The 27,749-nt window shown below is 47.5% G+C and overlaps 11 protein-coding genes across 11 annotated transcripts; 7 read left to right on the top strand and 4 right to left on the bottom strand.

Moving 5' to 3' along the window:
* Positions 1 to 668: 668 nt before the first annotated feature.
* ATNIH1004_000196 (bifunctional carbamoylphosphate synthetase/aspartate transcarbamylase) lies at positions 669 to 7,556 on the top strand (the record flags this gene model as incomplete). The annotated part of the gene is made up of 3 exons (XM_033564919.1): positions 669 to 1,395; positions 1,450 to 7,436; positions 7,500 to 7,556. The coding sequence occupies 3 exons, from the start codon at positions 669 to 671 to the stop codon at positions 7,554 to 7,556; spliced, it is 6,771 nt and encodes a 2,256-aa protein (XP_033430676.1).
* A 1,229-nt stretch (positions 7,557 to 8,785) lies between these two features.
* ATNIH1004_000195 (uncharacterized protein) lies at positions 8,786 to 10,674 on the top strand (the record flags this gene model as incomplete). Its single annotated transcript, XM_033564918.1, has 7 exons — positions 8,786 to 8,984; positions 9,044 to 9,088; positions 9,152 to 9,332; positions 9,391 to 9,598; positions 9,648 to 9,707; positions 9,767 to 10,021; positions 10,078 to 10,674. 7 exons carry the CDS (start codon positions 8,786 to 8,788, stop codon positions 10,672 to 10,674), a joined length of 1,545 nt encoding a protein of 514 aa, XP_033430675.1.
* Positions 10,675 to 11,202: 528 nt separating this feature from the next.
* Positions 11,203 to 12,008, bottom strand: ATNIH1004_000194 (GNAT family N-acetyltransferase; the record flags this gene model as incomplete). The annotated part of the gene is made up of 3 exons (XM_033564917.1): positions 11,203 to 11,234; positions 11,339 to 11,563; positions 11,795 to 12,008. 3 exons carry the CDS (start codon positions 12,006 to 12,008, stop codon positions 11,203 to 11,205), a joined length of 471 nt encoding a protein of 156 aa, XP_033430674.1.
* Positions 12,009 to 12,641: 633 nt separating this feature from the next.
* Positions 12,642 to 13,517, top strand: ATNIH1004_000193 (putative esterase/lipase; the record flags this gene model as incomplete). The annotated part of the gene is made up of 1 exon (XM_033564916.1): positions 12,642 to 13,517. The coding sequence occupies one exon, from the start codon at positions 12,642 to 12,644 to the stop codon at positions 13,515 to 13,517; it is 876 nt and encodes a 291-aa protein (XP_033430673.1).
* Positions 13,518 to 13,713: 196 nt separating this feature from the next.
* Positions 13,714 to 15,571, bottom strand: ATNIH1004_000192 (acyl-CoA synthetase; the record flags this gene model as incomplete). Its single annotated transcript, XM_033564915.1, has 2 exons — positions 13,714 to 13,878; positions 13,937 to 15,571. The coding sequence occupies 2 exons, from the start codon at positions 15,569 to 15,571 to the stop codon at positions 13,714 to 13,716; spliced, it is 1,800 nt and encodes a 599-aa protein (XP_033430672.1).
* A 929-nt stretch (positions 15,572 to 16,500) lies between these two features.
* On the top strand, positions 16,501 to 18,349 carry ATNIH1004_000191 (transcription factor domain-containing protein; the record flags this gene model as incomplete). The annotated part of the gene is made up of 4 exons (XM_033564914.1): positions 16,501 to 16,519; positions 16,595 to 16,642; positions 16,695 to 17,188; positions 17,252 to 18,349. The coding sequence occupies 4 exons, from the start codon at positions 16,501 to 16,503 to the stop codon at positions 18,347 to 18,349; spliced, it is 1,659 nt and encodes a 552-aa protein (XP_033430671.1).
* Positions 18,350 to 20,040: 1,691 nt separating this feature from the next.
* Positions 20,041 to 21,592, top strand: ATNIH1004_000190 (purple acid phosphatase family protein; the record flags this gene model as incomplete). The annotated part of the gene is made up of 2 exons (XM_033564913.1): positions 20,041 to 20,170; positions 20,241 to 21,592. The coding sequence occupies 2 exons, from the start codon at positions 20,041 to 20,043 to the stop codon at positions 21,590 to 21,592; spliced, it is 1,482 nt and encodes a 493-aa protein (XP_033430670.1).
* Positions 21,593 to 22,997: 1,405 nt separating this feature from the next.
* ATNIH1004_000189 (uncharacterized protein) lies at positions 22,998 to 23,345 on the bottom strand (the record flags this gene model as incomplete). Its single annotated transcript, XM_033564912.1, has 1 exon — positions 22,998 to 23,345. One exon carries the CDS (start codon positions 23,343 to 23,345, stop codon positions 22,998 to 23,000), a length of 348 nt encoding a protein of 115 aa, XP_033430669.1.
* A 1,370-nt stretch (positions 23,346 to 24,715) lies between these two features.
* ATNIH1004_000188 (uncharacterized protein) lies at positions 24,716 to 25,078 on the bottom strand (the record flags this gene model as incomplete). Its single annotated transcript, XM_033564911.1, has 2 exons — positions 24,716 to 24,912; positions 24,985 to 25,078. The coding sequence occupies 2 exons, from the start codon at positions 25,076 to 25,078 to the stop codon at positions 24,716 to 24,718; spliced, it is 291 nt and encodes a 96-aa protein (XP_033430668.1).
* A 623-nt stretch (positions 25,079 to 25,701) lies between these two features.
* Positions 25,702 to 26,041, top strand: ATNIH1004_000187 (uncharacterized protein; the record flags this gene model as incomplete). The annotated part of the gene is made up of 2 exons (XM_033564910.1): positions 25,702 to 25,807; positions 25,860 to 26,041. 2 exons carry the CDS (start codon positions 25,702 to 25,704, stop codon positions 26,039 to 26,041), a joined length of 288 nt encoding a protein of 95 aa, XP_033430667.1.
* Positions 26,042 to 26,813: 772 nt separating this feature from the next.
* On the top strand, positions 26,814 to 27,678 carry ATNIH1004_000186 (uncharacterized protein; the record flags this gene model as incomplete). Its single annotated transcript, XM_033564909.1, has 4 exons — positions 26,814 to 27,034; positions 27,093 to 27,111; positions 27,163 to 27,519; positions 27,568 to 27,678. The coding sequence occupies 4 exons, from the start codon at positions 26,814 to 26,816 to the stop codon at positions 27,676 to 27,678; spliced, it is 708 nt and encodes a 235-aa protein (XP_033430666.1).
* Between the last annotated feature and the right edge of the window lie 71 nt (positions 27,679 to 27,749).

The raw sequence follows: 27,749 nt of genomic DNA, 5'->3' as shown, positions 1-27,749 counted from the left end.
CATGATCATAAGATGAGATGACTGGTTTCCAGGTAGCCAATTTACTGGAACCGAACGGATCGGGACCGGCACTCAGCAGCCCTAATCGGAAGGCAGCTGGCTGACCGCCTGCAAATGCTATGGATCGGTGGCAAACCCCTCCATTGGCGCATGTGCAAGGTCCTGCTAAATTGCTTCCTACCTGGGAAAGCTAGGAGGGAAAAATCTGCTATCTGGCTCAAGGATCTGTATTAGGTATAGATAGAGCCATGGAAGAAGCTAGTAAATAATATATTTTCCTATGGATAGATGGTACCAGCATCGAATTGTTATTAGTTATTATTATGGATAAGGTAGGGTAAGAGTGGGGGTAAAAATGGAAGAAAATTTTCTTTCAGGCGGCGCTGAGCGGCAGAATGACCAATGATCCCCGGATCAGTGTGGTCTGAAGACCAATGAGAGAGCTCAACCAGCCCGCCTTTCACAAACTTTTATTTCTGCCATTCCAACGAGATTTCTTTTTTTTCCCTTTCTTCTATATTCCTCCTCCCGTGCAGAAGCAGCAAAAAGGCATTCAGCCTTTCAATTCCCTTGCCAAAAGAGACGTGGAGGCTGCTGATGCTACGGTAGAGTGAATACCTCATCCTACTGTCCGCGAGAGGACCTTCCCTCCCCCCACATTTACTGCAATGTCGCAGCCAGCTGGTCACGAGGAAGCTGCACTTCCTTCCAGCCCCCTGTCTGGAGGGGCCGTGGCTTACAACCAGATCAACAAGGAATTGCAGCCGCTGCCGGCCATGAATCTCAATAATGCTGCCGTGATCCCTCCTGCTTCTTCTCGAGTTCGAGGCGGCAGCGATAGACTGTTTGCCCTCGAGTTAGAGGATGGCACTGTCTACCAGGGCTACAGCTTTGGTGCTGAGAAGAGCATTGCGGGAGAATTGGTCTTCCAGACCGGTATGGTTGGATATCCTGAGTCCATCACTGACCCGTCCTACCGCGGTCAAATTCTGGTCATCACATTCCCCCTTGTGGGCAACTATGGTGTGCCCTCCCGAGAGACCATGGACGAGCTGCTGAAGACGTTGCCGAAGCACTTCGAATCGACCCAAATTCACATCGCGGCTCTTGTTGTTGCAACATATGCTGGAGAGGATTATTCTCATTTCCTTGCCCAGTCGTCCTTGGGACAATGGCTCAAGGAACAGGGTGTTCCTGCCATCCACGGTGTCGACACTCGGGCTCTTACCAAACGCATTCGTCAGAAGGGTAGCATGCTTGGCCGTATGCTGCTCCAGAAGGCCGAGTGTATCAATAACGCGGTAGACTCATTCCCCACGGAGAAGAATAGCTGGAGATCTTTTTTTGAGCAGACTGAATGGGTCGATCCTAATAAAAAGAACCTTGTGGACGAGGGTAAGTAATTGGGCATAATTTTCACCAGGTTTTTCTTTTTCCTCTCTCTAATAGAGTTTATGTTAGTCTCCATTCGGGAACCTAGCCTCTTCTCCCCTCCTCAAAGTGTTGCTCTCAAACACCCTTCCGGCCGGCCAGTCCGCGTTCTCTGCTTAGATGTTGGATTGAAGCTCAACCAGCTACGTTGCTTGCTCTCTCGTGGTGTCGAAATATTGGTTGTGCCTTGGGATTATGATTTCCCCACTCTTGCTGGCAAGGACTACGACGGTCTTTTCATCTCGAACGGTCCTGGTGACCCCGCTACCATGTCCACAACAGTCAAGAATCTGTCCAAGACCCTCCATGAGGGACGCATTCCTGTTTTTGGAATTTGTTTGGGCCATCAGCTTATTTCGCGTGCAGTCGGCGCCCAGACTATAAAGATGAAGTTTGGTAACCGTGGCCACAATATTCCTTGCACCAGCATGGTGACCGGAAAGTGCCATATCACCTCTCAGAACCATGGATATGCTGTTGATGCAACAACTCTGCCCGAAGGCTGGGAGGAACTGTTTGTGAACGCAAATGATGGTAGCAATGAGGGTATTAGGCATGTCAGTCGGCCCTTTTTCAGTGTGCAGTTCCACCCTGAAAGCACCCCTGGCCCTAGGGATACAGAGTTCCTTTTCGATGTGTTCATCAATAGCATCAAGGATACCATTGCTTCAGCTGAAGCTCTTCGCAAGCCTGTGTCCTTCCCTGGTGGTACGAAAGAAGAGAACATCGAGGCATCACCTCGCGTCTCTGTTAAGAAAGTCTTGATTTTGGGAAGTGGTGGTCTGAGTATTGGCCAAGCCGGAGAGTTTGACTATTCTGGAAGTCAAGCTATTAAGGCTCTGAAGGAAGAAGGAATTTACACCATCTTAATCAACCCCAACATCGCCACAATCCAAACGTCTAAGGGTCTCGCAGACAAGGTGTATTTCCTTCCCGTGAACGCAGACTTCGTGCGTAAAGTCATCAAGCACGAGCGCCCGGATGCAATCTACGTAACTTTCGGTGGCCAGACTGCGCTGCAAGTGGGTATCCAGCTCAAGGATGAGTTCGAAAGCCTGGGAGTTAAGGTCCTCGGTACGCCCATCGACACAATCATCACGACTGAAGACCGTGAGCTCTTCGCTCGAAGCATGGAATCGATTAATGAGAAATGTGCCAAGTCTGCATCGGCTTCCAGTTTGGAAGAGGCTTTGCGTGTTGTGGAAGATATTAAATTTCCCGTTATTGTCCGTGCTGCTTATGCTCTTGGAGGTCTCGGCAGTGGTTTCGCTGAGAACATGGATCAGCTAAAGGATCTTTGCACAAAAGCTTTTGCGGCTAGCCCCCAAGTCCTTATTGAGAAGAGTATGAAGGGCTGGAAAGAAATCGAGTACGAAGTTGTCCGAGATGCAAGAGACAACTGCATCACAGTTTGTAACATGGAGAATTTCGACCCTCTTGGTATCCACACTGGCGACTCCATTGTCGTGGCTCCTTCGCAAACCCTTTCGGATGAGGACTATAATATGCTGCGTACCACTGCCGTCAATGTTATTCGCCATCTTGGTGTTGTCGGAGAGTGCAATATTCAGTATGCTCTTAACCCATTTTCAAAGGAATATTGCATTATTGAGGTCAATGCCCGTCTGTCGAGATCATCTGCCCTTGCTTCAAAGGCCACTGGTTACCCTCTTGCTTTCATTGCTGCCAAGCTTGGTTTAGGTATCCCTCTAAACGAAATCAAGAATTCCGTCACCAAGGTCACTTGTGCATGCTTCGAGCCTTCTCTTGACTACTGCGTTGTTAAGATCCCTCGTTGGGATCTTAAGAAGTTCACCCGTGTTTCGACTCAGCTTGGCTCCTCGATGAAGAGTGTCGGGGAGGTCATGAGCATTGGGCGAACATTTGAAGAGGCAATCCAGAAAGCAATTCGTTCCGTGGACTTTAACAACCTTGGCTTTAACGAGACAAACGCCCTCATGTCTATCAAGGGTGAATTGCAGACTCCTTCCGACCAGCGTCTCTTCGCTATTGCCAATGCCATGGCTGCTGGATACAGTGTCGATGACATCTGGAAGCTCACCCAGATTGACAAGTGGTTCCTTAGCAGGCTGAAGGGTCTCAGTGATTTCGGAAAACGCATGGCTAACTACAATGCCACAACTGTGCCCAAGCCGCTTATTCGACAGGCCAAGCAGCTGGGTTTCTCCGACCGCCAACTTGCTACTTTCCTTAGCTCTAACGAGCTTTCAATTAGACGACTGCGTGTTGAGGCGGGCATCATCCCTATTGTCAAGCAGATTGATACAGTTGCAGCTGAGTTTCCCTCAGTAACGAATTATCTGTATCTCACGTACAATGGTTCGGAGCATGACGTTGCTTTTGATGATAAGGGTATTATGGTTTTAGGATCTGGTGTCTACCGGATTGGTTCTTCTGTCGAGTTTGACTGGTGTTCTGTGCGAACTATTCGCACCCTTCGTGAACAGGGTCACAAGACTGTCATGGTAAACTACAACCCTGAAACCGTCAGCACTGACTATGATGAGGCGGATCGGTTGTATTTCGAGAACATTAACTTGGAAACCGTACTGGATATCTATCAGCTGGAATCCTCTAGCGGTGTGGTTATTTCCATGGGTGGCCAGACTCCAAACAACATCGCCCTTCCCCTCCACCGCCTTAATGTCAACATTCTGGGTACTTCGCCGGAAATGATTGATGGTGCTGAGAACCGCTACAAATTCTCCCGGATGCTTGACCGCATCGGTGTTGATCAGCCGTCTTGGAAGGAGCTCACTAGCATTGAAGAAGCTACCGAGTTTTGCAACAAGGTCGGATACCCAGTGCTTGTACGGCCCTCTTATGTGCTCTCAGGAGCCGCCATGAACACAGTCTACTCTCAGCATGATTTGGCTTCCTACCTGAACCAGGCCGCTGAGGTTTCGCGTGAGCATCCTGTTGTTATTACCAAGTACATCGAAAATGCCAAGGAGATTGAGATGGATGCTGTGGCCCTGAACGGAGTCATGGTTGGTCACTTCATCTCGGAGCATGTTGAAAATGCCGGTGTTCACTCTGGTGATGCTACATTGATCCTGCCGCCCCAGGATCTGGATCCTGAGACCGTTCGCCGTATCGAGGAGGCTACTAGGAAGATTGGAAATGCCCTTAATGTCACTGGTCCGTATAACATCCAATTCATTGCCAAGGATAACGACATCAAGGTCATCGAGTGCAATGTCAGAGCTTCTCGATCTTTCCCATTTGTGTCGAAGGTCATGGGTGTTGATCTGATTGAAATGGCAACCAAGGCTATGATCGGCGCTCCATTCGCTGAATACCCTCCTGTGAACATTCCTAAGGACTACGTTGGAGTGAAGGTTCCCCAGTTTTCATTCTCCCGACTTTCGGGAGCCGATCCTGTTTTGGGTGTTGAAATGGCTTCAACCGGAGAAGTGGCTTCATTTGGCCGTGATAAATATGAGGCCTACCTCAAAGCCCTCTTATCCACCGGATTCCGCCTTCCGAAGCGTAACATTTTGTTTTCTATCGGATCTTATAAGGAGAAGTTGGAGATGTTACCCTCAATTCGAAAGTTGCACCAGATCGGGTTCAACCTCTTTGCTACCGCTGGAACGGCCGACTTCCTGAAGGAAAATGGCGTTCCTGTCAAGTACCTGGAAATTCTTCCAGGCGAGGAGGAAGACATTAAATCCGAGTACTCTCTAACTCAGCATTTGGCCAACAATCTTATAGATCTTTACATCAATTTGCCATCGAACAACAGATTCAGACGTCCTGCAAACTATATGAGTAAGGGTTATCGGACACGCCGGATGGCTGTGGACTACCAAACTCCCTTGGTGACAAATGTCAAGAATGCGAAGATCCTGATCGAAGCGATTGCCCGCCATTATGACTTGAACGTGCGTACCATCGACTATCAGACTAGTCACCGCACTATCATTCTCCCTGGACTGATTAATATTGCTGCTTTTGTACCCGACTTGATGAAACTTGGTTCTAAGGATTTTGAACTTATGACTAAGGCTTCGATTGCTGCTGGGTTCAGCATGGTGCGTGTCATGCCTGTAGGTGTTGATGCGTCTGTCACCGACGCTCGTGCCTTGAGGGTTGTCCAACAGAATGCACAGAATGCTGCCTGCGACTTCAACTTCTCCGTGGTGGCAAATTACAACAACTCGGAGCAGATTGGCCAGGTGACTGGAGAAGTGGGATCCCTCTTCATTCCTTTCAACCACCTCTCTGGAAACGTTAGCAAGGTTGCAGCTGTCACCAGCCATTTTGCCTCATGGCCTTCAACTAAGCCTATCGTCACAGACGCCAAATCGACTGATCTCGCATCGGTGTTGCTGTTGGCAAGCCTGCACAATCGCAACATCCACGTCATGAGCGTTACTTCCAAGGAGGACATTGGTCTTATTGCGCTCAGCAAGGAGAAGGGTCTGAAAGTCACTTGTGATGTTTCTATCTTTTGCCTTTTCCTTTCGAGGAGCGACTTCCCGGAATGCAGCTTTTTGCCTTCCGCTGAGGACCAGAAGGCTCTATGGGAACACCTTAGCACCATTGACGTCTTTTCTATTGGCAGTATCCCATTCCAACTTGCTGGTGACAAAGCTTCCCCAGTCGTCGGTATTGCTGAGTCCCTGCCATTGCTCTTTACTGCGGTGTCTGAAGGTCGCTTGACTGTAGACGATATCATTGCTCGGCTTTACGAGAACCCTAAGAGGATCTTTGAGCTCCATGACCAAGCAGATAGCTCGGTTGAGATTGAAATCGATCGTCCTTATCTGTACCAGAGCGCACATTCCTGGTCTCCTTTGAACGGAAAGAACGTGAGAGGCTCTGTCCAGCGTGTTGTCTTCCAAGGAAGGACCTCTTGTCTCGATGGTGAGATCATTCCTGATGCTGTTAAGGGTACGGATATGTCTGGTCACCGGATCGTGCCTGCATCGCCTTCTATCAAAGCCCTGTCGCCCATGGTTCAGGCTGACAGACGGCTATCGATTTCTGGCACGCCTATCCGGCCTGTGCGCAGGACGCTGGATCAAGTGGTAGCGCCAACTGAGCTTGGTCCGCCTTTGTACGCTCCAGTGCCTCAAGCTTCGTCTTCTCTCCTTGAGATGTTGTCGCGGTCCCCATTCAAGCAAAAGCACGTCCTTTCTGTTAAGCAGTTCACCAGAGCTGATCTGCATCTGCTTTTCACCGTGGCCCAAGAAATGCGACTTGGCGTCCAACGGCAGGGTGTTCTCGACATTTTGAAGGGCCGCGTTCTCTGCACTCTCTTCTACGAGCCGTCTACGAGGACTTCAGCCTCTTTTGATACCGCTATGCAGCGTCTGGGAGGTCGGACTGTGATCATTTCGACCGAGCAGTCGTCCACAAAGAAGGGCGAGACTTTGCAGGACACTCTCCGTACCCTTGGTTGCTACGGAGATGCAGTCGTCCTCCGACACCCTGACCCAACCAGTACTGAAACTGCTGCCAAGTTCTCACAAGTCCCAGTGATTAACGGCGGCAATGGTAGCGTTGAACACCCTACCCAAGCCTTCCTTGATCTTTTCACTATCCGTGAGGAACTAGGAACAGTCACCGGCTTGACCATCACCTTCACTGGCGATCTTCGGTACGGACGTACTGTTCACTCGCTCATCAAGCTGCTCCAGTTCTATGATGTTCGGATTCAGCTTGTGGCTCCTAAGGACTTGTCTCTGCCGGAGGACGTCCGTCAGCAAATCCGTGCCTCAGGACAGCTTGTTTTGGAGTCGGAGGAATTGACCCCTGAGATTGTCGCCCGCTCCGACGTTCTGTACTCCACTCGCGTGCAGAAGGAGCGGTTTGCCGATCTTGAGCAGTATGAGCGCCTCAAGAACAGCTTCGTCATCGACAATGCTCTCCTGAAGCATGCCAAGAGCCACATGGTTGTGATGCACCCTCTGCCTAGAAACGCGGAGATTGCCGAGGAGGTCGATTTCGATCAACGGGCGGCTTACTTCCGACAGGTTGGTTTCCCCTCCCGATTTTTGAGTTAAGTAGTCGCGTGTATGCTGACTTTGACCTCACAGATGAGATATGGCCTCTACTGCCGCATGGCTCTGCTTGCATTGATTATGGCGCCTTAGGCCATTCAAGGACTATATTACATATGAGAAGAGGGAGCCCAGAAGGCTTTGTGATATTCGTGTCACTGAAGACCACTTCGACGATGCGTTGTTTGACTTGCGTTTCTGATTTTACCGCTTTCTCCAAAAGTTATGCAGTGTCTATACATATATTGCGTAGGCTTCTCGTGAGGGAAATTAGAATGCCCATGATAGATTAGATGAATTTCCTTTTTTATGAACTCGACGACTCCGTTATGTGTTATGTATGGTTGTACAATGTATTTCCATGTGTTCTATGTGGTGTTTTTGTGGTGTATGTTTTCTATGTTGTGTGTTATGTTCGTTTGATTTTTTTTTTTTTTTTATTACCTTGTCACTTTCTTACTTTGTGCGTGGGCATCCTCTTGGGACTGGCGTTGAAATCTGGGGTTTAGGAAGGAAAAGGATGGGTTGGCTGCCTGGAAGCCTGAAACATGCGATGTCTTCGACTTTATACCCTCATATTTGATGAATAATGACATTGGATGACACTGAAGTACTTAAATTTGTCTGTTTTAATGGATACCATGTCTAATTCTGATACTACATCTCTCCCATCTTATACTGCTATCAATTTACACTTCGCGATCCATCTGGTCTCTATCTTTACTCCGACCAACACGGTATCCTATCTCATTCCCCATCACTTGATCCACGTGCCGATGGCGTGATCTCCACACGATCGGCTACTTTTGGATCAAACATCTCCCTTAGTTCTTGCATAAAACTGACATTAAAATAGAAGAATATTATAAAATACCTTTACTTTTCTTTCCCAAGAGTCCAATTCTGTCCCTATATTGTTTTTTTCCACCTATTTGGAACATACTGCATAAAGCGCCCTTGTGAAGACACGGATGTGATACATGATCACCAGCCCCTCCATTCGTCATCATGGATCCCAAATTGCTCATCAGCAACCTAACATACGCTTCATTCGGCATTGGTGCTCTCCAACTCCAGGCCTAGATAATTGTGCAGTGCGACTTGTTGGTCGCCCTAACTCGCTTGGTCCACCGATAAGGTCCTAACCCCATAAAAATCATCTTCGTATTCAGTCCTGTCGCGCGAACTGCGGGAAAGATGATGTGCTGCTTGCCATGTAGTGTGTCAGCTATCTTTTGGGAGGTTAAATAATCGGCGTGTTCCAGATGTGATCAGAGAAACATCCTTATCAACAACTGTTTGGTCCGAGTATTGTTGATACTATGGCGGAGCTGAACGAGAAGAAGGAGATGGAGTTTCCTTCCACAGAGGGAGAATTGAAGTCTGCATCTTGTGTTGCGAGTACCGTTACAGATGAACACTATGGAATTAATGAGAAAGCCCTACTACGAAAACTGGACCTCCGTTTGCTTCCGCCGTTGACGGTATTGTATCTTCTATCATTTTTGGATCGGAGCAATGGTGTGTACATAACCGTTTTCTTGTCTTGCAAGGGTTTAGACTGACTATTCTCTCGGCAGTTGGCAATGCTCGCCTGGAGGGCCTGACGACTGATATCAACATGAGTGCGCTATGCCTCCCCAATCTAAATGATAGTCACTGCCACTGATATTAGATTTTCGACATAGCTGGAAACCAGTATCTAACAGGGCTAACATTATACTTCATTGGTTATGTGCTATTTGAAATACCGTGCAACATCGTGTTGAAAAAGACAACGCCTCGAATCTGGCTTCCAACTCTCACATTGATCTGGGGTATTGTGGCAACGCTTCTCGGTGTTGTGCAGAACTACGCCGGTTACCTCACGTCACGGACAGGTATGGACTGATTATCCATCAAAAGGGCCAAATACTTATTGTATTAGGGAGCCTGTTCTTAATGGATCATGCGATCCGTTGAGACCGAAAGGCCCCAGTGAGACTTTAGCTCTTGGAATTGCTGAAAGTGGACTTTTCCCCGGAGTCGTTTTCTACTTGTCCATGTGGTATAAACGAAATGAGCGACACTATCGAGTGGCACTTTTTTTCAGCGCTGCATCTCTCGCTGGTGCTTTTGGTGGTATTCTTGCTTGGGTACGCCGCCATGGAGTAAGTTATTATATCTCACTAAAGCCATTCATAGGGTATTGGACACATGCGAGGAGTCGGGGGATATAACGGATGGAGATGGATCTTTATCCTGGTTTGTGCCAATAACAAGGCATGCCATTGCTCTTGCCAACCCGCTGACAAAGTGACCAGGAAGGGCTTGTGACAGTGGTCACGTCTGTTATTGCCTACATTTGGGTGTACAACTATCCTTCAACCGCCGAGTTTCTTTCAAAAAAAGAGCGAGAATATATTCAATTCCGCCTGAAAAACGACAACGACTCCATGCGCGACGAGAAATTCACTTGGTCGGCAGTAGCAGACGCATTCAAAGACCATAAGGTTTGGCTTTATGGGCTTGGGTTTCACACCATGTCTCTCCCGATGTATACTTTGTCTCTTTTCCTGGTGAGAGATCCCAAATGCTCTGCTCTTGTCACGCATACAATTTTAATCGAGAATAGCCAACTATCATCAAGGAGCTGGGTTACACTGCTGCGGAAGCTCAACTACTCTCGGTGCCTCCCTACGCTGTCGCATTCATATTTACCGTCACGGTTGCCATATTTTCAGAACGCACTCAGATCCGCGCGCCATTCATCATGGGATCATCGAGTCTGGCCTGCATTGGCTATATTCTCCTCCTCACCGACCACCGGCCTGGGATATCCTACCTAGGGACCATCTTTGCTGCGGCGGGTATTTACCCCGCTGTCGCTATTGTGCTTTCATGGCCGGCAAACAATGTCTCCGGACAGACTAAGCGTGCCATCGCCAATGCCATGCAGATCTCGATCGGCAATCTCGGAGCCGTTCTGGGGACCCAGCTCTATCGCACGGAGATGAGTCCTCGATATTATGTCGGACATGGATTTTCTCTGGGATATCTCCTGGCAAATATTCTGGTGGTTGGAATTCTGTGGAAGGTCCTGAAATGGGAAAACGCCGAGAAGGCTCAGGTGCGCGAGAGGGAAGGTTTACAAGCCCTGATGGGGGATATTGGTGATGTGGAGGATGATTTCCGAGGAGATAAGGATCCTCGGTGGATATTCCAGACTTAATTGAGGAGCGTAGTGTAGCAGTCTTTTGAACCAGTAAATGACACTTTGGATGAGCTATACTATGGTGATTTATATACATAATTGGGATGAGCAGCCTGAGTGAGGTAGCCTTAATAAAATGCACCACGCTAGAGTTGACTTGTATTTATTTATCCTCGTAACGCTTTTCACCGTCATTTCCCTTTACCCCCCTAGCAAAGAGATAGCACTATCACTAGAACAGGGAACTGTGGTTATTATTCCTTCTGCTCTACTTACAAGGTATAATTTTGGGTGGGGAACAGTCCAGTTAATCCTTTTTTTCTTTCTTTCTTTCTTTTTGAGAAAAGAAATGCCTATGTTTTATCATTACAGGCTTCTAACTCACTGTGCATCTTAGCAAGCCATCTAAATCCCAATATGGAACTCCCAAACTATACAGAGCATGATAAGTTTAGGGCGCCATAGCTATTACTAATTTGTATACCTTTGTAGAAAAAGAGAAAGCTTTTCTCCACAGTTGGATGCTTTCCTGACTATTATATATCCCTACTTGAGTATCTTCATTAAAGCAGCGGCATCTAGAAGGGGAAAATCGCAATAGCTCTAGAAAATTAGGTCCGTATAGGAACATATATACACTCTTATTATATCTGTTGAGTATTGACATCATCCATCAACATACAATGAGTCTTCACTCTCCCTGTGGCACCATACTTCGTCAAGTCCATATCTAGATCCTCCCCAATATCACGGAACCCGCACTTCTTGTAAACCGTATATCCTTTTGACGAAGATTCCAACCACGAGGGCAATCGAAGACGTTTGGCCTCTTCCACCCCGGCGATCAGTAACTTGGTCCCGATACCTCGACCCTGATATTCTGTATGAACCACCAAGACTTGGAGGACTATATCTATCAGCTATTACTCTTGATCAGACAGCACACCCAAACTAACAATCACATATCAAATCAAATTAATAGAAAATTAAGAAAACTACTTACTAACAGCCCCCCTCCCCGAAATCCATCTCTTCCTCTTTTGCGCCACTATACCATGATAATCCAGATACAACTGGGGGGAGATGGCCGTCGACGGCGGAGTAGCATTTCTTTTAAGATTTGCCTGTTCCCCTTTACTATGGGTCTCTCCATCCGGGTAGATAATCCACCAAGTCCAGCCGACAATGCGACCCGAGTCGCCGTCGACGGCTTTCACGAATCGCATGTTGGCGTTCTCGCGGATCATCTGCTCCAGGTCCTTCGCGAAGGGGATGGTGCCTTCCTCCGGGGGACCGTACATGAGTTTGATGAGGACGTCGTTGGCGAAGGCTTCGTTGTGGACTTCTACCATGGTGAGAGCATCTGTTGGGAGGGCGGGAAAGAGGGATATATTGTTATTGTTATTATTGTTGGGGGACATGGTTGATTGGATTGACGATTACCTTTCTGAGATAGGGACTGTTTCCTAGGATGATGGATTTTAGTCAACGATTTCGAGGGTTTATATAGGCAAGAAGAGTGAGGCCGTTTACCTTCCTAATTGGGACGCCGATGAAGCTAGTGTTGGTTCGGGTTACCTTGCAACGTGATGGCTGTTGATTGGTATATGGAGATGTAAGGATGCACCAATTCCATGGCTTGTCTTGTCCTGAACTGAATGGCTTGTGGTACGTCGTGGATTGAATAGGTGATGATTAAAGATGAAATTGAATGATTGGTAAACCACTGTATAGAACTAAATTAATATAATAAACTCAGAGTTAGTGTCCCTGCAGTAGAAGTGCATCATGCAGGATCCCTGACCCCACCTTTCATACAACGGGGACATATATCCATACGGGGACTTTCTGACCAGTTCGGAGGATATTCACTGACAGTCCGCACCAATGGCGAAGATTCACCTCCCCTTTCTCTTTCTTTCCATCTACTACTCCCTCACCATCCTCACTTTTCAACCGTCTTTTCTACAGAAAACAACTGCAAAATGCCATCCTACTACATCCTCAAACCCATAGTTATGCTGCTCCGTTTCCTGAGAAAACTCCTCCCAGCCATCAAGTCCGCCCCGGACGAAATCAGACAGATTCCATCTCGCGAACCCAACCGCACCATCAAGCTACACATCTACCATCCCCCCGATAAAACAGACCCCCAACCAACTCCCGTACTCATCACCTTCTGCGGCAGCGGCTTCGTCATGCCCGGCCACGGCCTCGATGACGCCTACTGCCAACAAATCAGCCGCGAAGCATCCCACACCGTCATCGACGTGCAGTACCGTCTGGCCCCAGAACACCCATGTCCCGCCGCATTGCACGACGCAGCCGACGTACTGGCGTGGGTGCAATCCCACCCAGAACTGTACGACCCCTCACGTATCAGTATCGGCGGGTTCAGCGCGGGGGCTACCATCGCCATATCAACCGCGGCACATACCCCATCGGGAGTCTTGCATGCGTTGATCGCGTTCTACCCCGCCTGCGACATGAGCATTAGCCCGTATAAGAAGAAAGCGCCTGATCAGTCGGGAACACCCCTGCCGCCTTGGTTGCTTGCGTTATTTCGGGCTTGCTATCTGCGAGGGGGCGTGAGTCCCGATGATGCTAGGGTGTCCCCTGTGCGTGCAGAACCGGGTGTCTATCCGAAGAAATGTCTGTTTGTTACTGCCGCGCAGTGTAATATGGCGGTGGAGGCGGAGGACCTGGCAAACAGGATTGGCGAGGTCGAAGGAAAGGAGGTCGTGGTGCAGCGGTTTGAGGGGTGTGGACATGCTTGGGATAAGGTTGCCAAGGTGGGCACTAAGAATTGGGATAAGAAGGTTAGGGCGTATGGGATGGTCGTGGAGTTGTTGCGTTCTTAATCTTCTTGAATTCTTCCCCCTCCACCCCCTTTGGGTTGGGTTGTTGTTCTACCGCAGGAACGGGATAGTAGAGGCGTTGAAAGTTGTATTCAGTCTAATCAGACAGTAATTAACACAGTAATGAACAGGCGCTTTAATGCAGATCATCTTTCCTGTACAGAAACCATCAGAATCAGCTAATACTGACCGTTCCGACTCAGGCACTCTCAGGCCAGTACTTCTGTATAATTGTTTTCTTGTTTACTTTCCCCATTGCGTTGCGTTCGATCCCGTCGACGACCTTCAACACCGTCGGGATCTTGTACGGTGCCATCTCCTGTTTGAGTTGCGTGCGTAGCGTCTGGAGGCCTAGGGGCTCGGTCTGTATTAACAGTTAGTTTTGTATTTCTTCTTTTTTTGTATAGAGAGATAGAACTCACTCCTTCGCGTTGCTTCACAACTGCAGCCACGCGCTGTCCCCATTCCTCATCAGCCAGTCCCACTACAGCAACCTCCTGGATGGCATCCAGTCCCAACAATTTACGCTCCACTTCCAGCGCAGAAATCTTATATCCGCCTGATTTGATCAAGTCGACGGAAGCCCGACCCTGAATAAAATAGGCACCGGAGGCGTCGCGCCTTGCTACATCCCCCGTCTTGAACCATCCGTCCTCGGTGAACTCCTTGGCCGTGGCCTCGGGTCGACCCCAATATTCCCGGAAGACATTATCACCCTTGATCTCGATCATACCGTCCTCATCCACCGACTCGATCACCTGTCCGGTCTCCTTGTCCGTCAATCGCACCTGAACCCCCGGCAGAGGCCAGCCGACGCTGCCGTCGATGCGTTTCTCCAACTCCAGCCCGCAGCTGATCCCCATTCCGATCTCGGTCATTCCGTATCGTTCCAGCAGGGTCTGGCCCGTGATGGCAGCAAACTTGGACTTAATGGGGGTGGGGAGCGCTGCGGAGCCACTGACGACGAGTCGGAGCGCGTTGGCGCCGCTCCTGGCGGCATTCTCATTCACCGTGCCGTGAATGTTGGCCTCGTAGTAGTCGACAAGACGCGAGTAGATGGTCGGCACGGCCATGAACATGGTCGATGATCCTTTATCCTGCCATCGGTCCCATATCACCTTGGGGTCGAACTTGGGGTGCATTTCGACGGTCACGCCGCTGATCAGACTCGCAGCGAGGCCGTTGATGATGCCGTGTATGTGGTGCAGAGGGAGAACGTGGATGAGGTGGTCGGAGGGGCCGTACTCCCACGCTTTGACCAGGCATTTCGCCTGGAACGTGATGGTTTTATGGGTGGTGACGCATCCCTTGGGATTGGAGGTCGTGCCGGATGTGTAGATCATGAGGGCGCGTCGGTCCATGAAGCAGGCCGGGCTGAAGGGAGGCAGCGTTATGGATTGGGGGGTTTCGGCTTGTGTGAAGGGGGTAAGCGACATGAATGGTATGTCTTTGGAGATTCCATCGCGCAACTGTTGGTCGAATTTGTCGAATGATGGGTGTAGAATAACCAGGGAGGGATCCGAATCGCCGATCGTGTAGAGCAATTCAGGGACGGGGTGTGTGGTGCCTTGAATGAGAGGCCCGGGGTTAGCGATGAGTCGGGAGACAAACAGGGTCGGCAACATACAGAGCGGAACACACACTCCCCCGGCGGCCCAGACGGCCCATTGGGTGGCCACGTAGTCATATCCATTGGGAACGAGAAACGCAACGCGCCGTTCGGCTAGATCCGCGGTCTCGGTGAGCTTCAATCTCTCTAGAATCTGCTTCTTCAGCGCGGACGCGTCGGCCAGTAGCTGTCCGAACGTGAAGCGCTGTCCTTTGGTGGCATCGACGATGGCGACCTTCTCGGGATAATCCTGCGCGATTCTCCTTGCCTCGGCAAATATGGGGAGTGAGGGGATCGCCATCAACGACAGGAGGTGATCCGACCTGTTGGATTTGCGATTGCGCAGTAGGTTGGATGTGAGCAAGGGGACGGTGACGAGAGCGGCGAGACTCAGCGCGGACATCCAGGCAACATATTGGCGGTTGGTTTGGGCGGACACAACGGCCATGACGGAGGGGGATGGAAAGTTGGGAAAGAGTTGGGATGAAGGAGTGGAATGAAATGGATTCGATCAGGAGGAGAGAAAGGTGTCAGAATCACCATGAATTAATTCTTGGTCAACCAGTTAGCGACGAACCCACCAAGCTGATGAGGGAGAAGATTGGCGGTAATGAAATTAGGTATACGAGTTGCACCTCGTATGACATCAATTACCTTATGAGTGACAATAACCGTGGAATGATCTCCATCAGGTGTATTCCGTTCCCTTGCCCTTCCACAGAACTGTAATATTGTTCTCAGACATAGGGCTGTGCATGCAGTCATACTCCTGAGCCAGGGGAAGAATACGTGGATGAATGATACGAAAGTGAATGATGGATCTGCTAATAACCTTGGTTTCAGGGATGCCAAGAAAATATATAAAGAATCCAACTAACATAAAATATCCAAGCACCAGAAATACTAATTTATTAAAGTTTAGAAAAAAAAGGACATCCCGATTAGCGGACAACCTTTCGATCTAAACAGAATAAATGCAACTGTTTTGATTCTCTACAGCTGTATACTGCCATTCTCGACACCTAGGATGTGAGATACATTCATATAATTGAAAATTAACATAACCGTAAACTATAGTCTACATGCTCCTGCGTTCTCAACAAATCCGGGGATCGCAAATCCGAAGTGACTCTGACCCCACGCCTCTACTTCTCCCCGCATTGAATTCTCCCAACAATATTCTTTCTCCAGCTCTTTTCTTCTTATTCGAGAATAATCAACATACCTTTTTAAGTTTCTAAGCAATGTATCACCCAAAAAGGACCAGGACTGCCGAATCAGGTGCCTGTTCGCATTGCGTCGAGCAGAAAGAGCGTTGCTACATCGGGGTTAGAGGGATTCCCTGCTCCAATTGTTCCCGGTTGAATCTCCCATGCGATGGCACCGCGACCCATGAGTGAGTCTCACAGTGTCTCCATTCACGCAGATGCCCACAAAATCATAGACATAGTAGTTGGTTGACATGTAGCAGAGTCCAGGCTAAAAGGCGCCTCCCCTCTTGGACTTATTGTACTGGTTGGTGGGAAATCTGCTTCTCCCCCTCAGTTTTAGCTGCTTACGCCCCATCGTAGAGGGGATTTTCGCGGCCCAGATCCGTCGAATGGAACAGAGAGAGTTGCCTCGAAATAGCTCCATCCCGGCCGTGGCAGCAACGGAACCCCTGGACAACTATATCTCAATCGTCCATCAGCTTCTTGGCCCCCAACCCTTGAGCCTACCCGTCTCGATCAATGTCCCGGATTACGTGTCAGGCCTTCCGAATCGTCTGGAGTCGGGTGACCTCCAGTATCTCGAAAACAAGGGGGCTTTGTGTCTTCCTACCGCCAGATTTCGCACGGAACTGCTGAAGAGCTACATCTTATGGGTTCATCCGCAGGTACCTATTTTGCACCTGGAGTCTTTCCTGTGTACGATCGCCAAGAATGATGGCAGCAATAGTATCAGCCTTCTATTATTTCATGCGGTTATGTTTGCTGCCTCTATGTTTGTGGATATCTCGCATATCCACGACGAGGGGTACACGTCGCGCCAGGCAGCTCGCGACGTATTATTTCAACGGGTAAAGGTACGGCTCCCAGCTCTGAAGGTCAATGCCGTATCATTCGTGCATCTAGAGCTGATTACTTAGACTCTCCTAGAACTCCATTGCGAAGACGACCGTCTTTCGACGGTCCAGGCATTACTCTTGCTGATCCATTGGAATGACCTACCCGATGCTGAAAAAGACACCAGACACTGGATGGGTATATGTCTATCGCTGGCGATGTCAATCGGTCTTCATCGTAACCCCGACAGTACCGCTCTAACCCCATCCCAGCGACAGACATGGAGGCGTACATGGTGGAGCGTGTACAATTATGCCCAGCTGACGGCGCATGATTTACTTGCCATGATGCGCATAAAAGAGAATTGTGATGAAAGTCAGCTGTTTGACACGACTATGATCAATCTGGATGACTTCCAGTTCAGTGTATCCTCTCCCGAAGCACGGGCTGTTGTCGACTACTGTGAAGTTATTTGTACGATCGAGTATCAAGTGATACAGGCACAGGTTTTCATCGAAAAGACCAGACTCTGTCAACTGTCGCAGTTCTCACGAGTGTCCAGCCAAGTGAGCAATCTAGTGCATGAAACCAACGGACCTGACGACAAGGTATCTTCCACGAACCCCATTCCGCATCCAGACGAGGCAGAAAAGCTACAGAAATGGCAGCTTCAGCTACCATCTGCCGCTCAGCTTCAGTACCCAGCGGTGATGACCCCTACAGAATGGGAACGAAGCATCTACTTGCATCGGACCTGGCTGCGACTGCTCTACCTGGGATCGGTATACGCAGTGAGCTGCGACATATCTCCGATAGATCAGTGCATTTCTGAAATTACCGATCTCTTCGATGAAATCCACAGTCTGGATTTATCCCAGAACCTTCCATGTTCTTCGACGGTCCTGCTCATTCTGGTGCTAACCTACCACCGACGTGCTCTTGACACGGGAACGGCACGAGTGCAGGCTCTGAGCGCCCGTACAATACATAAATGCTGGAACATGATTCAAAGGATAGGGGAGACGTCTGAACTGGCGACTCGCATAATCGCAGTTAGGGATGCCGCGCGCGATTCTGTGTGGGAACGTCTCTTGAGATTGCTGTCAATAGGGATAAACGCACAGGACGGCATCGATCAAATTGATGATAAAAGTTCGAATAGCCCAAGTTGTAGCAAATAATGCAAATAAATGCTCCATATGGAAATACCTAGAACGTAGCATGAATCCCCTCAAATAATCACGAATCTTATAGTCCAATCTTAATGTGAACATCGTAAACACAATCTTAATAGGAAATGAATGGGAATGAGCTCCTAATAATAGGATCTTGATGCAACCAAGCCAATAGCCTGCACAGTACCTCAGCATAGCTAGAGTCAAACAAAAACCAACGCAACAGGAACATGCCCGCCACCCGAAGCTCCTGTACCTCATTAGATTCCAATGATCACCGATCTTACACCGTTAATCCTCAAACCTAACACGACAGTGCGACGTAGCAGAAAAACCGAGACCATAAAAATCAGTTCCAGTCTGGAGTCCTTCTCCCTTGATATGAGTCTGATCACCATTGGTACAGTGACACTCATTATGCAGATTTACCACTCAGCATCCTATGAGACAACCGTGGCTTCACTTCACCGATCTTATGAGGAGATAAAACCCATTCATGCTTGTAGAAATTTACTTCTTTAGAAAGAGGTGCGATTGTTAAGAGGGAGGGAGGAGAAAGAAGGCATTAAGAATAAAGGAAGCTATGAGACTGCGGGCATAGTGGAAGCCGTAAATTGAATCACAGGCCCATATCATTGTATCGCATCCTCTGAAGTTGATTTAGGTCCCAAGATTCATTCAGATTATTTTTGAGTTGTCATTGTGGTATGGTAGATTTGGTCTATGTGCAGACAAGCTATATATGTTAAGGATTAAACCCTTTATTCCTATATAGGGCGCTAGTAGCAATTGATCTTTCGATCAGTTGTCTTTGTATCTTTTATGGTGGAATGGTTTTACCTCTAGGCTAGTGCCTAGAGACGGCCGACCAGATTGTAACAGAAATACAGACAATAAGTAATTATACTTATACATCAATTATACGAAAAGTTGGGTGATTTAGATTCATCTATAGTGCGTATAAAAACTTGAACAGGGCTCGGGGGTTTTATACCAGACCCTCGGGTCCTAAAAATGCAAACCCGAGCTAACCGCGCTGGCCTTGTGCTTAATACATGGATGGCTCTAGATAAGCTTGTTCCCGGCAAAAAACTTTGTTATCCCAAAAACAAGACAAGCATAACTCTGTTTATGCACAACCTGAGCTGCTACTTATCCCACTTTCTTGTTCCACCAGCCAATCACATATTTGACTCTTATTTTCCGGAACATGGGTCAGCTGATTGGCTCTTTGTGGACACGTGCCCTAAAACAGGCTTCTGAGTGCCTATATTTCAGAGATAACTAGTGGCTAATTAAAGACTTCGGCCCCTTTTTAGTCCAGTGGATTTATATTAATTCTAAGACAGCATTGCAATTATGCCTGCCTTTACTGGCTTGTCCGTGGGTGATCTTCCATTACTAGATAGATTGCATGTATAGCGTAGGCAGTAGTAATGACTCTATCTTCGCTTCTGCTTCGTAGGAACGTGGTAGAAATGTCCACAATAATAGGTCGAGTGCCAGACCGTCAGAATGATAGATAACAAGACATATATATACCCATGTACACCGTTACTTAGGACTATTCCCATAGTAAAGTCTCTTCATTCAGTCAGTCTTTTATTCTTTCTTTTTTGTTTTTCGTTTTCTTTTGCCCTTCTTAAAGTTAATTCTAGTCCCCTATTAGGGCTCAAACATAGTTGGAGATTTTTGCTATGGTCTATCCCTTCGTTCTTTTCGTTCTCCCACTCATCAAGGGTACACTGGCTGCTGTGGAATATCCACCGTTGCCGAAGGACTTGACAACTCCTTACCAGCAACGGCTGGCAATAAACGGACCCAATGGTGAGACTTGAGCGTTCGTCTTCTTCTACAGTAGCAGATTGGCTAACAACCTGGCTTGTAATGCTCACAGCCGTCTCGGTGGGATGGAATACCTACGGCACACTTAGCCAGAGCTGTGTAAAGTATGGTATTTCTGCCGACAATCTCAGCACTCAGGCCTGCTCGACTTCCTCCTCAACATACGACAGCTCTCGGACATATTCTCACACCGTCGTCTTGACCGAATTGAAGCCGGCGACTATCTACTACTACAAGATCGTATCGACTAACTCCAGTGTGGTGGATTTCCTAAGCCCTCGATCTCCGGGAGATCAAACCCCATTCAACTTCGACGTGGTTATAGACCTGGGTGTCTATGGGCGAGATGGATTTACTGTTTCTGATTCCACGAAGAGGGATATAGCCGTCGACCCGGAGCTGAACCACACGACGATTAGTCGTCTAGCAACCACAGAGAATGACTATGAATTTATAATCCATCCGGGAGACTTTGCATATTCAGATGACTGGTTTTTAAGACCCCACAACATTCTGCATGGTAAGGATGCCTATCAGTCCATTCTAGAGCAGTTCTATAACCAGCTTGCTCCTATTTCGAGCCGCTTCCCGTACATGGCAAGCCCAGGCAACCACGAAGCTGCCTGTGGTGAGGTTCCCTTCATAACAGGGCTGTGTCCAGACGGACAGCGCAACTTCACCGATTTCATGCATCGTTTCGCCGATATGATGCCAACGGCATTTCCCTCTAACTCGGCCGACAAGGAAGCACAGATGCAGGCTGAGAAGGCCCGTAGTCTGGCCAAACCACCGTTCTGGTACTCATTCGAGTATGGTATGGTGCACATTGCAATGATCGATACCGAGACAGACTTCCCGGAGGCGCCAGATGGGCAGCATGGGTCGGCTGGTCTAAACGGCGGCCCATTTGGCTCGCCCAACCAACAGCTGGATTTCCTCGAGGCCGATCTCGCGAGCGTCAACCGCACGTTGACTCCCTGGGTGATTGTGGCCGGACACCGTCCCTGGTACACCACCGGATCAGGCCCTTGCAAACCATGCCGGGAGGCGTTTGAGCATATCTTCTACCGGTATGGGGTAGATCTCGGCATCTTCGGCCACGTACATAATTCACAGCGTTTCCTCCCCGTCGTTAACGACACCGCGGATCCGAAAGGCATGAAGGACCCGAAGTCACCTATGTATATTATTGCGGGAGGTGCTGGCAACATCGAGGGCCTTTCCCGCGTGGGAAGCAAGCCTTCGTTTACCGAGTTTGCCTATGACGACGATTTCAGCTACGCGACGATCAAGATTTTGGATAGGAATAACCTACAGGTCGACTTTATACGATCCTCTACCGGGGATGTTCTTGACTCAAGCACCTTGTATAAGAGCCACGATACCTCGTTCGTGGTGCAGTGAGGTGATACCTACCACCTCATTGATATAATTGTCAGATTGTATCTGATATATATTGGCCCGTTGGAGTATCCTAATACTTCTCCCTACTTTAAAATTGGATAAATTCTGGGCTGGGCCATGTAATATATAGATCGTTTGCTTACAGAGGCAAATTTTGCATATCATACTCACTGTTAATAGAGCGTTTACCAATATAGTTTGCAACTGTTACCTGAAAAGTGCTGCTAGGGCAGACTTAGTTAATATACAAAATTGTTGCCTTAATTTTTTGATCCATGTACCATACATGACAGTGTTTAATTCCTTCTCATGTAGGGGACTACAGTAAAATTGATACAAGTCACAATTCCTAGAAACTAAGGTGCTTTACATAGTAAGCGATGGAAAGCCTACCACAGTTTCTCAAAAATGATTAAACTATATTGTAGAGTATATTTGTTCTACCATATTATTCATAGGGTTGCAGAGAACAGATCTGGGACTTTATAGTATTGCCATGCTATGATTTCACTAGCAAACTTCTGTGTTAAACATGTCCATAATCCTAGATACTATTTATGTCCTTTCTCCCAACTCGTTCCATTGACCCCTGCATCGATAGCACTACTTACCCATAAGCAGTGCCATCAGCCACCTGTGCACTTCCCTATCATGCATCATGCACTTCCGTCTTAAATTACTTGACCACGTGCTGCGACTTCAAAGTAGCTGGTTTCCTCTTCCCGCTATACATAGCTCTTATCCAATGGTTCCAAAAGGTGAATAATAGTGAATAATTTATCTGCTTGCACATAGTTGGCATATAATTCTGAATTATTTAATAAATCATATTATGAACCACATACTTTAATATCCTATGGCTGTGATAAATTGTATGATAGACGGTATTACTTCCAGTGACTTTAACGAGCAGGATAATAGGATCACACGGGGACATGTACCCCGAATGATCATTTACAGTTTTGATAGGTGAGAAAGGGTCTGAGTATGTTCTGCGCGAAACCCTCTAGTAGATGTACATAGACTGTAAACGGACGTTCTAATTGGGTGCTGTGTTAGAATGAGCATACTAGTACAGTACATCTGTGTAGTAATATGAACCTCCTTTGTATGTACATAGTACATACATTGGTGATCCATCTAGAATAATTAACGGGGGATTCTTTCTCTATCTCTTGAATATTTGTTTTATAATTTAACCTATTAGATCAGTACGCTAGATTTGTTATTATATTCTTATTAAACACCCGCAATAAGCTAAATTGTGATAGCTATTTGTCTAGTTTCACATATAGCTATCACCCTATCTACTTAAAAGATACCCAGATTAGAACATCTCTATTAGGTCCCAGCATGAATTAATGCCCTTTCTATCTGTAGCCATTGCATACCTAGCGAAATATGATCACAAATCCCCCAGACACTTATAGACCACCTTCATAGCTGCTAGCAACTCCTCATCCTTCACCACAAGAGATAGCCCTAGTCTAGACGCCAACATGGCAGTCATTTCTATGTATATTCCATTCTCAGCAATGGCATCACAGCACATTCCTATAAAACTAGCATCAGTACCCGCCCCATCACCGACAAGTGAAACCATCGCAAATCCAGTCTTAACCTCGACCGGACCCAGGTTGGCTTGACGTATCTCCTCACAGGCTTTTCGTAGCGAGCTCATGTGCCCTGCCATTGCTGAAGGTGATGCGTCCAATTGAGGTGATTCATGTAATGCGAGAGTGACATTACTCATGGATGTATTCGTAAGAAATGTGGAAAGAGAATGGTGACTAAGGATGGTAAAAATTCTTCGCAAAAACACATGGGATGGATGGTTTTTGTTTGAGGTAATACTCAGTAGTGTGACTTGGCGTGTTATAGTGATGGATTTGCGTTTTTGAGATAGATGGTTGTGTAGGATCTTGGAGCTGGTGGGCTCTTTTGCTCGCAGAAAGGATTGTGGATTTCCCGTGAGGAATGGATTCATGAGCTTAATAAACTCTTGATATATGATACTGTTGAACAGGTAAATCATTGAAGTAATATTTTGTTGTGAAAAATAGCGATCGGAATATGTATTCGGCTGATGGAAATCGAATTGGTTGTATTCTCAGTATTCGCTCTCGGTGGCATGAAAATTGCTGTCCTGATGATTAGGGAAATCTATAATTTGCTCCATATCATGAATATAGGCCATGTAGTATCGGATGCCAATGAAGAAATTGTGCAGATATATTTAAGAATATCCCGCAGTAAGGTATTGTCTGCTTTGCTTTGTGGACAACCTCTTTATTGCAACTGCGGAAATGAGTCATTACAGATTCTTTATCGGAGCTTCATGTCTATGTTCATCTAGCTCACATTATTAACCTGTCCCTATAAAATACCACTAGCACTGGAGACAGGAGCAGTTCATAATATCTTGCACCATCAAGCCAACAATATAAGTCGCTGAGTTGTGGTGCATTTATGTTTCATCCCTGGGAAATGAGACAATCCCGGCCGACAATGACGTGCTCGACGCTCGGATTTCGCTCGGTCTTGGATTCCGCGTTTAACCTGCTCACCCTCCGCTATGCTACATTCAGAAACATGGGGAATTATAATTACTTGTTGCACAATAACTAGGCCATGGTTAAAGATACCATTGACTGGTAGTTGTCAGTGGCTACGTAGCCCTTTTCAATTAATTTTATACCATCCAGTCATAACACCATGTCCATAGGTTTGACAGACGCTCACGCTGTGGCATTATCCCTGTCATAGGGTACTGGGCTCCATCAATTCTCTACGAAACATGCTACTGTCCTATTCACTAGATGACTCTGCGATGGCGACATTTACACTTAGAATTAAACTCGCACAGGGACTAGAACGCATATTTCAGCAACTGCATGATCAAAAAGGGGGTTCAGTCTTCGAGACATAATCCCTCATCAGAGTTCTTTAAAATCTATGTAGGACCGCGAAGAGAAGCTTTTTAGTTTTTATTTCCAAGTGTCTACTCACAAGAGGAGCAAAGTATGTCTACCATGTAAGAGGCAGCCAATACTTCCGCCATCCTTCCTCGATATCAGCTTCTCTAAACTTGTCAATACCACCAGACACGCCATACTTGACTTCCTAATCGCCACGCTCTACCCGTTCGGCCCAGCTTACCAAAACTTTGTGGAGCTGCACATCTCGGAAATCGAAGAATCCGCTAAATCCAGTTTGATAGAGATTGTCGTTCACACCTCGTGGTTTCGCCTCATCAGAAGAGGCATCAATGCCCATTCCTTCATTATCACACTCAGTCGAGCCCAGCCGTTTGGTCCCAACTTAAATGGAAGGATCAGACGACAGCTGTATTCAACGTGGTGTTAATCCATTACTGCTTCTTAAATAAAGACCTGTTAGAATACGGATGTCTTTATGACTTTCTGTATCCGGATAGTCCAGCCGACTCCGTTCGACGGCGGGGTGTTGGTTAGCTTTGCGATCCATTTTGGACCCAATCGCACAATAATGGATAATTGTGTCCTATCCGAGGAGGGATGCAGCTGACGCTGGAGAGAATCTGCCCTTTCCTAATAGTAGACGTGCCAAGATGGCTATATTAGCCTCCTATGAGTCAGATTGGCCTGTGGGAGGTTTAAATGCAAAGATTGTTTAATGGATGTTTACATTGTACCTAGCAGGGTAGATATCCACGCACTAAGCTACTCCTACCAGCCAGATAGAAAATTATTTTTCACTCACCTGCTGTCTGTACTGATACAAACTAGCAGGAATGCGAAAACTTGGCATGTCAAGCCGCCTTCGGCCACCTTACCTTAATAAAGGAGTATTTTCCGAGCCCTACTGTCAGCTGCCGGAAAAGCTGGAACCTTTCCGGGATCGGACGGTGGAGCTAAAGGCGAGATATAATAGAGCCGTCCGTGAACTATACAACGAAAGCAGCGACAGCGGAGCCAGCGAATCCTGAGCGGTATAAGAACGAGCGGCAAGTGATTAACCTTGAGCTGCAGTCAACAGGGAAACTGGTGGATACCAAGGTCATAGAGACCCTAGAGCACAAGGGATTCATGCCTCCACAGCATGTGATAGTAATTAACACAATACTAACAATGCCGAGTGCCACTCTTGAAGCGGAGTATGGGCGCCGCATCAACACGGTTAATGCAGTGGCTGCGTTCTGCAGCGTGTCGACTGACCCAATCTCGCCGTCGACCTGTACCCAACGATAACACTTTTTATCCTCCTGCTAAACGGCAACTGCACTCAGTGGACGAGATTGTGATTATTCTGCGTCAAGCAATGGAATCCGTGCGGATTCATTCTCCAGAACACCGACCCACGAAATACTTTCTCTGTATCAATCCTTCGAATCTCTCACTGGAGGACCGGGTGATGGAATTCGCAAACACCCGGTTCACTCACAAGGCATTTTCTACGAAAACATGTTAACACTCCTTGGCCGGCCCTAAGGGGTTGAGTGTAGTGTTTGTGGGTGGGAGTTGCTCCAACAGAAAGTTAATCTTTAAACCGTACGGAGGCTGCCCACGGAACAGTTGTCTGAGGCTGCGCTCAGAAAAGGCTCGCATTGCGATATCAATACACTGAGCTGGCCCCGTGTCATAATACTAGATTCTAGACCGATCATCAATGGAGTGATTTGGAGAGGATCTGTTACAACAAAGGACGGGTTGTTCGAGGCTTAATAGCTTGAATAATGTCGAGCTAAGCAGGAAGTAATAGGGAAACGAAACGCATGGACTGTCTAAGGATGAAGGGGGAGTCTCCTCCTAACGGCTACTTTTACCGTTCTAAAGACCAACGGAATATGTGGATTCAATAGTAAATATATCCATCTCCCATGGGCGGGTTTTGTCAAGGGCTGGCCTAATAAGGTGGAAGTGACGCTGTGTACTGACTATCTTGCCGTAGGTATCTCTTGTATACATTTTTTGGTTCGCCAAACTCAAGCAGGATGGCTATCACCTCCAGCGAAATATTATATCAGTTGCATATATTCAAACACTCAATTCAATATAATAAATCAGCCAGGCATATGGTGGTTATTTGTTCTGACGTCACCGTACTTGGCGCCCAGAGAGAACACTGAAGTTTTGGTCTACGCCCTATATTTGACAAGTCATACTGAACACACGTCCAAGTTTTCTGCGAATTCTCAGAGTATAGCCACTTACATATTTTCGATCATCAATAGACACGGAAAATGAACGACAAGGCGCGGAAAGTTCGACACCAGCTCTTGCAGTTTTACATGAAAGAATGCCGACCTCCTACGGTCGACGAGTTGGCGGCAGAGTCGGGCCTCAATGCGTCGGATATTCATCAGATTCTTGACCAACTTGAGGAACTGCATCATATTGTGAAATACAAGCATGAATCACGCTCTCCAACCCCCATTGCCATGGCTCATCCATTTTCCCATCTGTAAGTCGAGTCGCCTTTATAAAGACCTTCGGAAAGTCCACTGCTAATATGACGTCAGACCAACACCCTTTGTAGTGGTAAGTATTCCTATTCCCAATATTAAAGTGTCTTACTCACAAGAATCCCAGTCCCAGGGAAGTAGGAAATGGTGGGCAAACTGCATGTGGTGTGCAATGGGCCTCGCAGCAATGCTATCCCCACTGGAAACGACCATTACAGTTCGTTCTGGTTCTATCGGCACTGAACTGCAGTTCACTATTCGGGATGACCAAGTTGCCTGTACAGGAGATGGTGACAAGATCGATGTAAAGAACTGCCATGCCCATTTTTCTATCCCACCTGTTAAATGGTGGAAAGATGTGCGCTTTGCCTGTGGAACGATTCAGATTTTTCCATCCAAACAGGAGGCGTTGGAGTGGCCCAAGAAATATGGTTTCTACACTGGGGAGATTATGACTCTGGAAAATTTGTGGCTTTTGTCCAAGGTAGGTGCTGATGGTGATAAAAATGGACAGATGAGCTGACATGAGTAGGCGTGGTATCACGACAAGCATACTTATGAGTATGAAAGGAAGACTCCAGCAGAGGTTGAGACCCTGTTTAACCAGCTGGGGATGTCGTCGGAGTTCTGGAAGTCTAGATAATACTAGATTCTTTAAGACACTTTCAGTAAGATGCTGCTTATGGTTTTAGTCTCAGTACATGAGAGCTGCGG

Source organism: Aspergillus tanneri (genome assembly GCF_003426965.1).
Source record: "Aspergillus tanneri strain NIH1004 chromosome Unknown AapTan_2_pilon_pilon_pilon, whole genome shotgun sequence".
NCBI classification, from domain to species: Eukaryota; Fungi; Ascomycota; class Eurotiomycetes; order Eurotiales; family Aspergillaceae; genus Aspergillus; species Aspergillus tanneri.
Note: the sequence above shows the minus strand (reverse complement) of the source record. Positions and strands in the feature narration are given on the sequence as shown.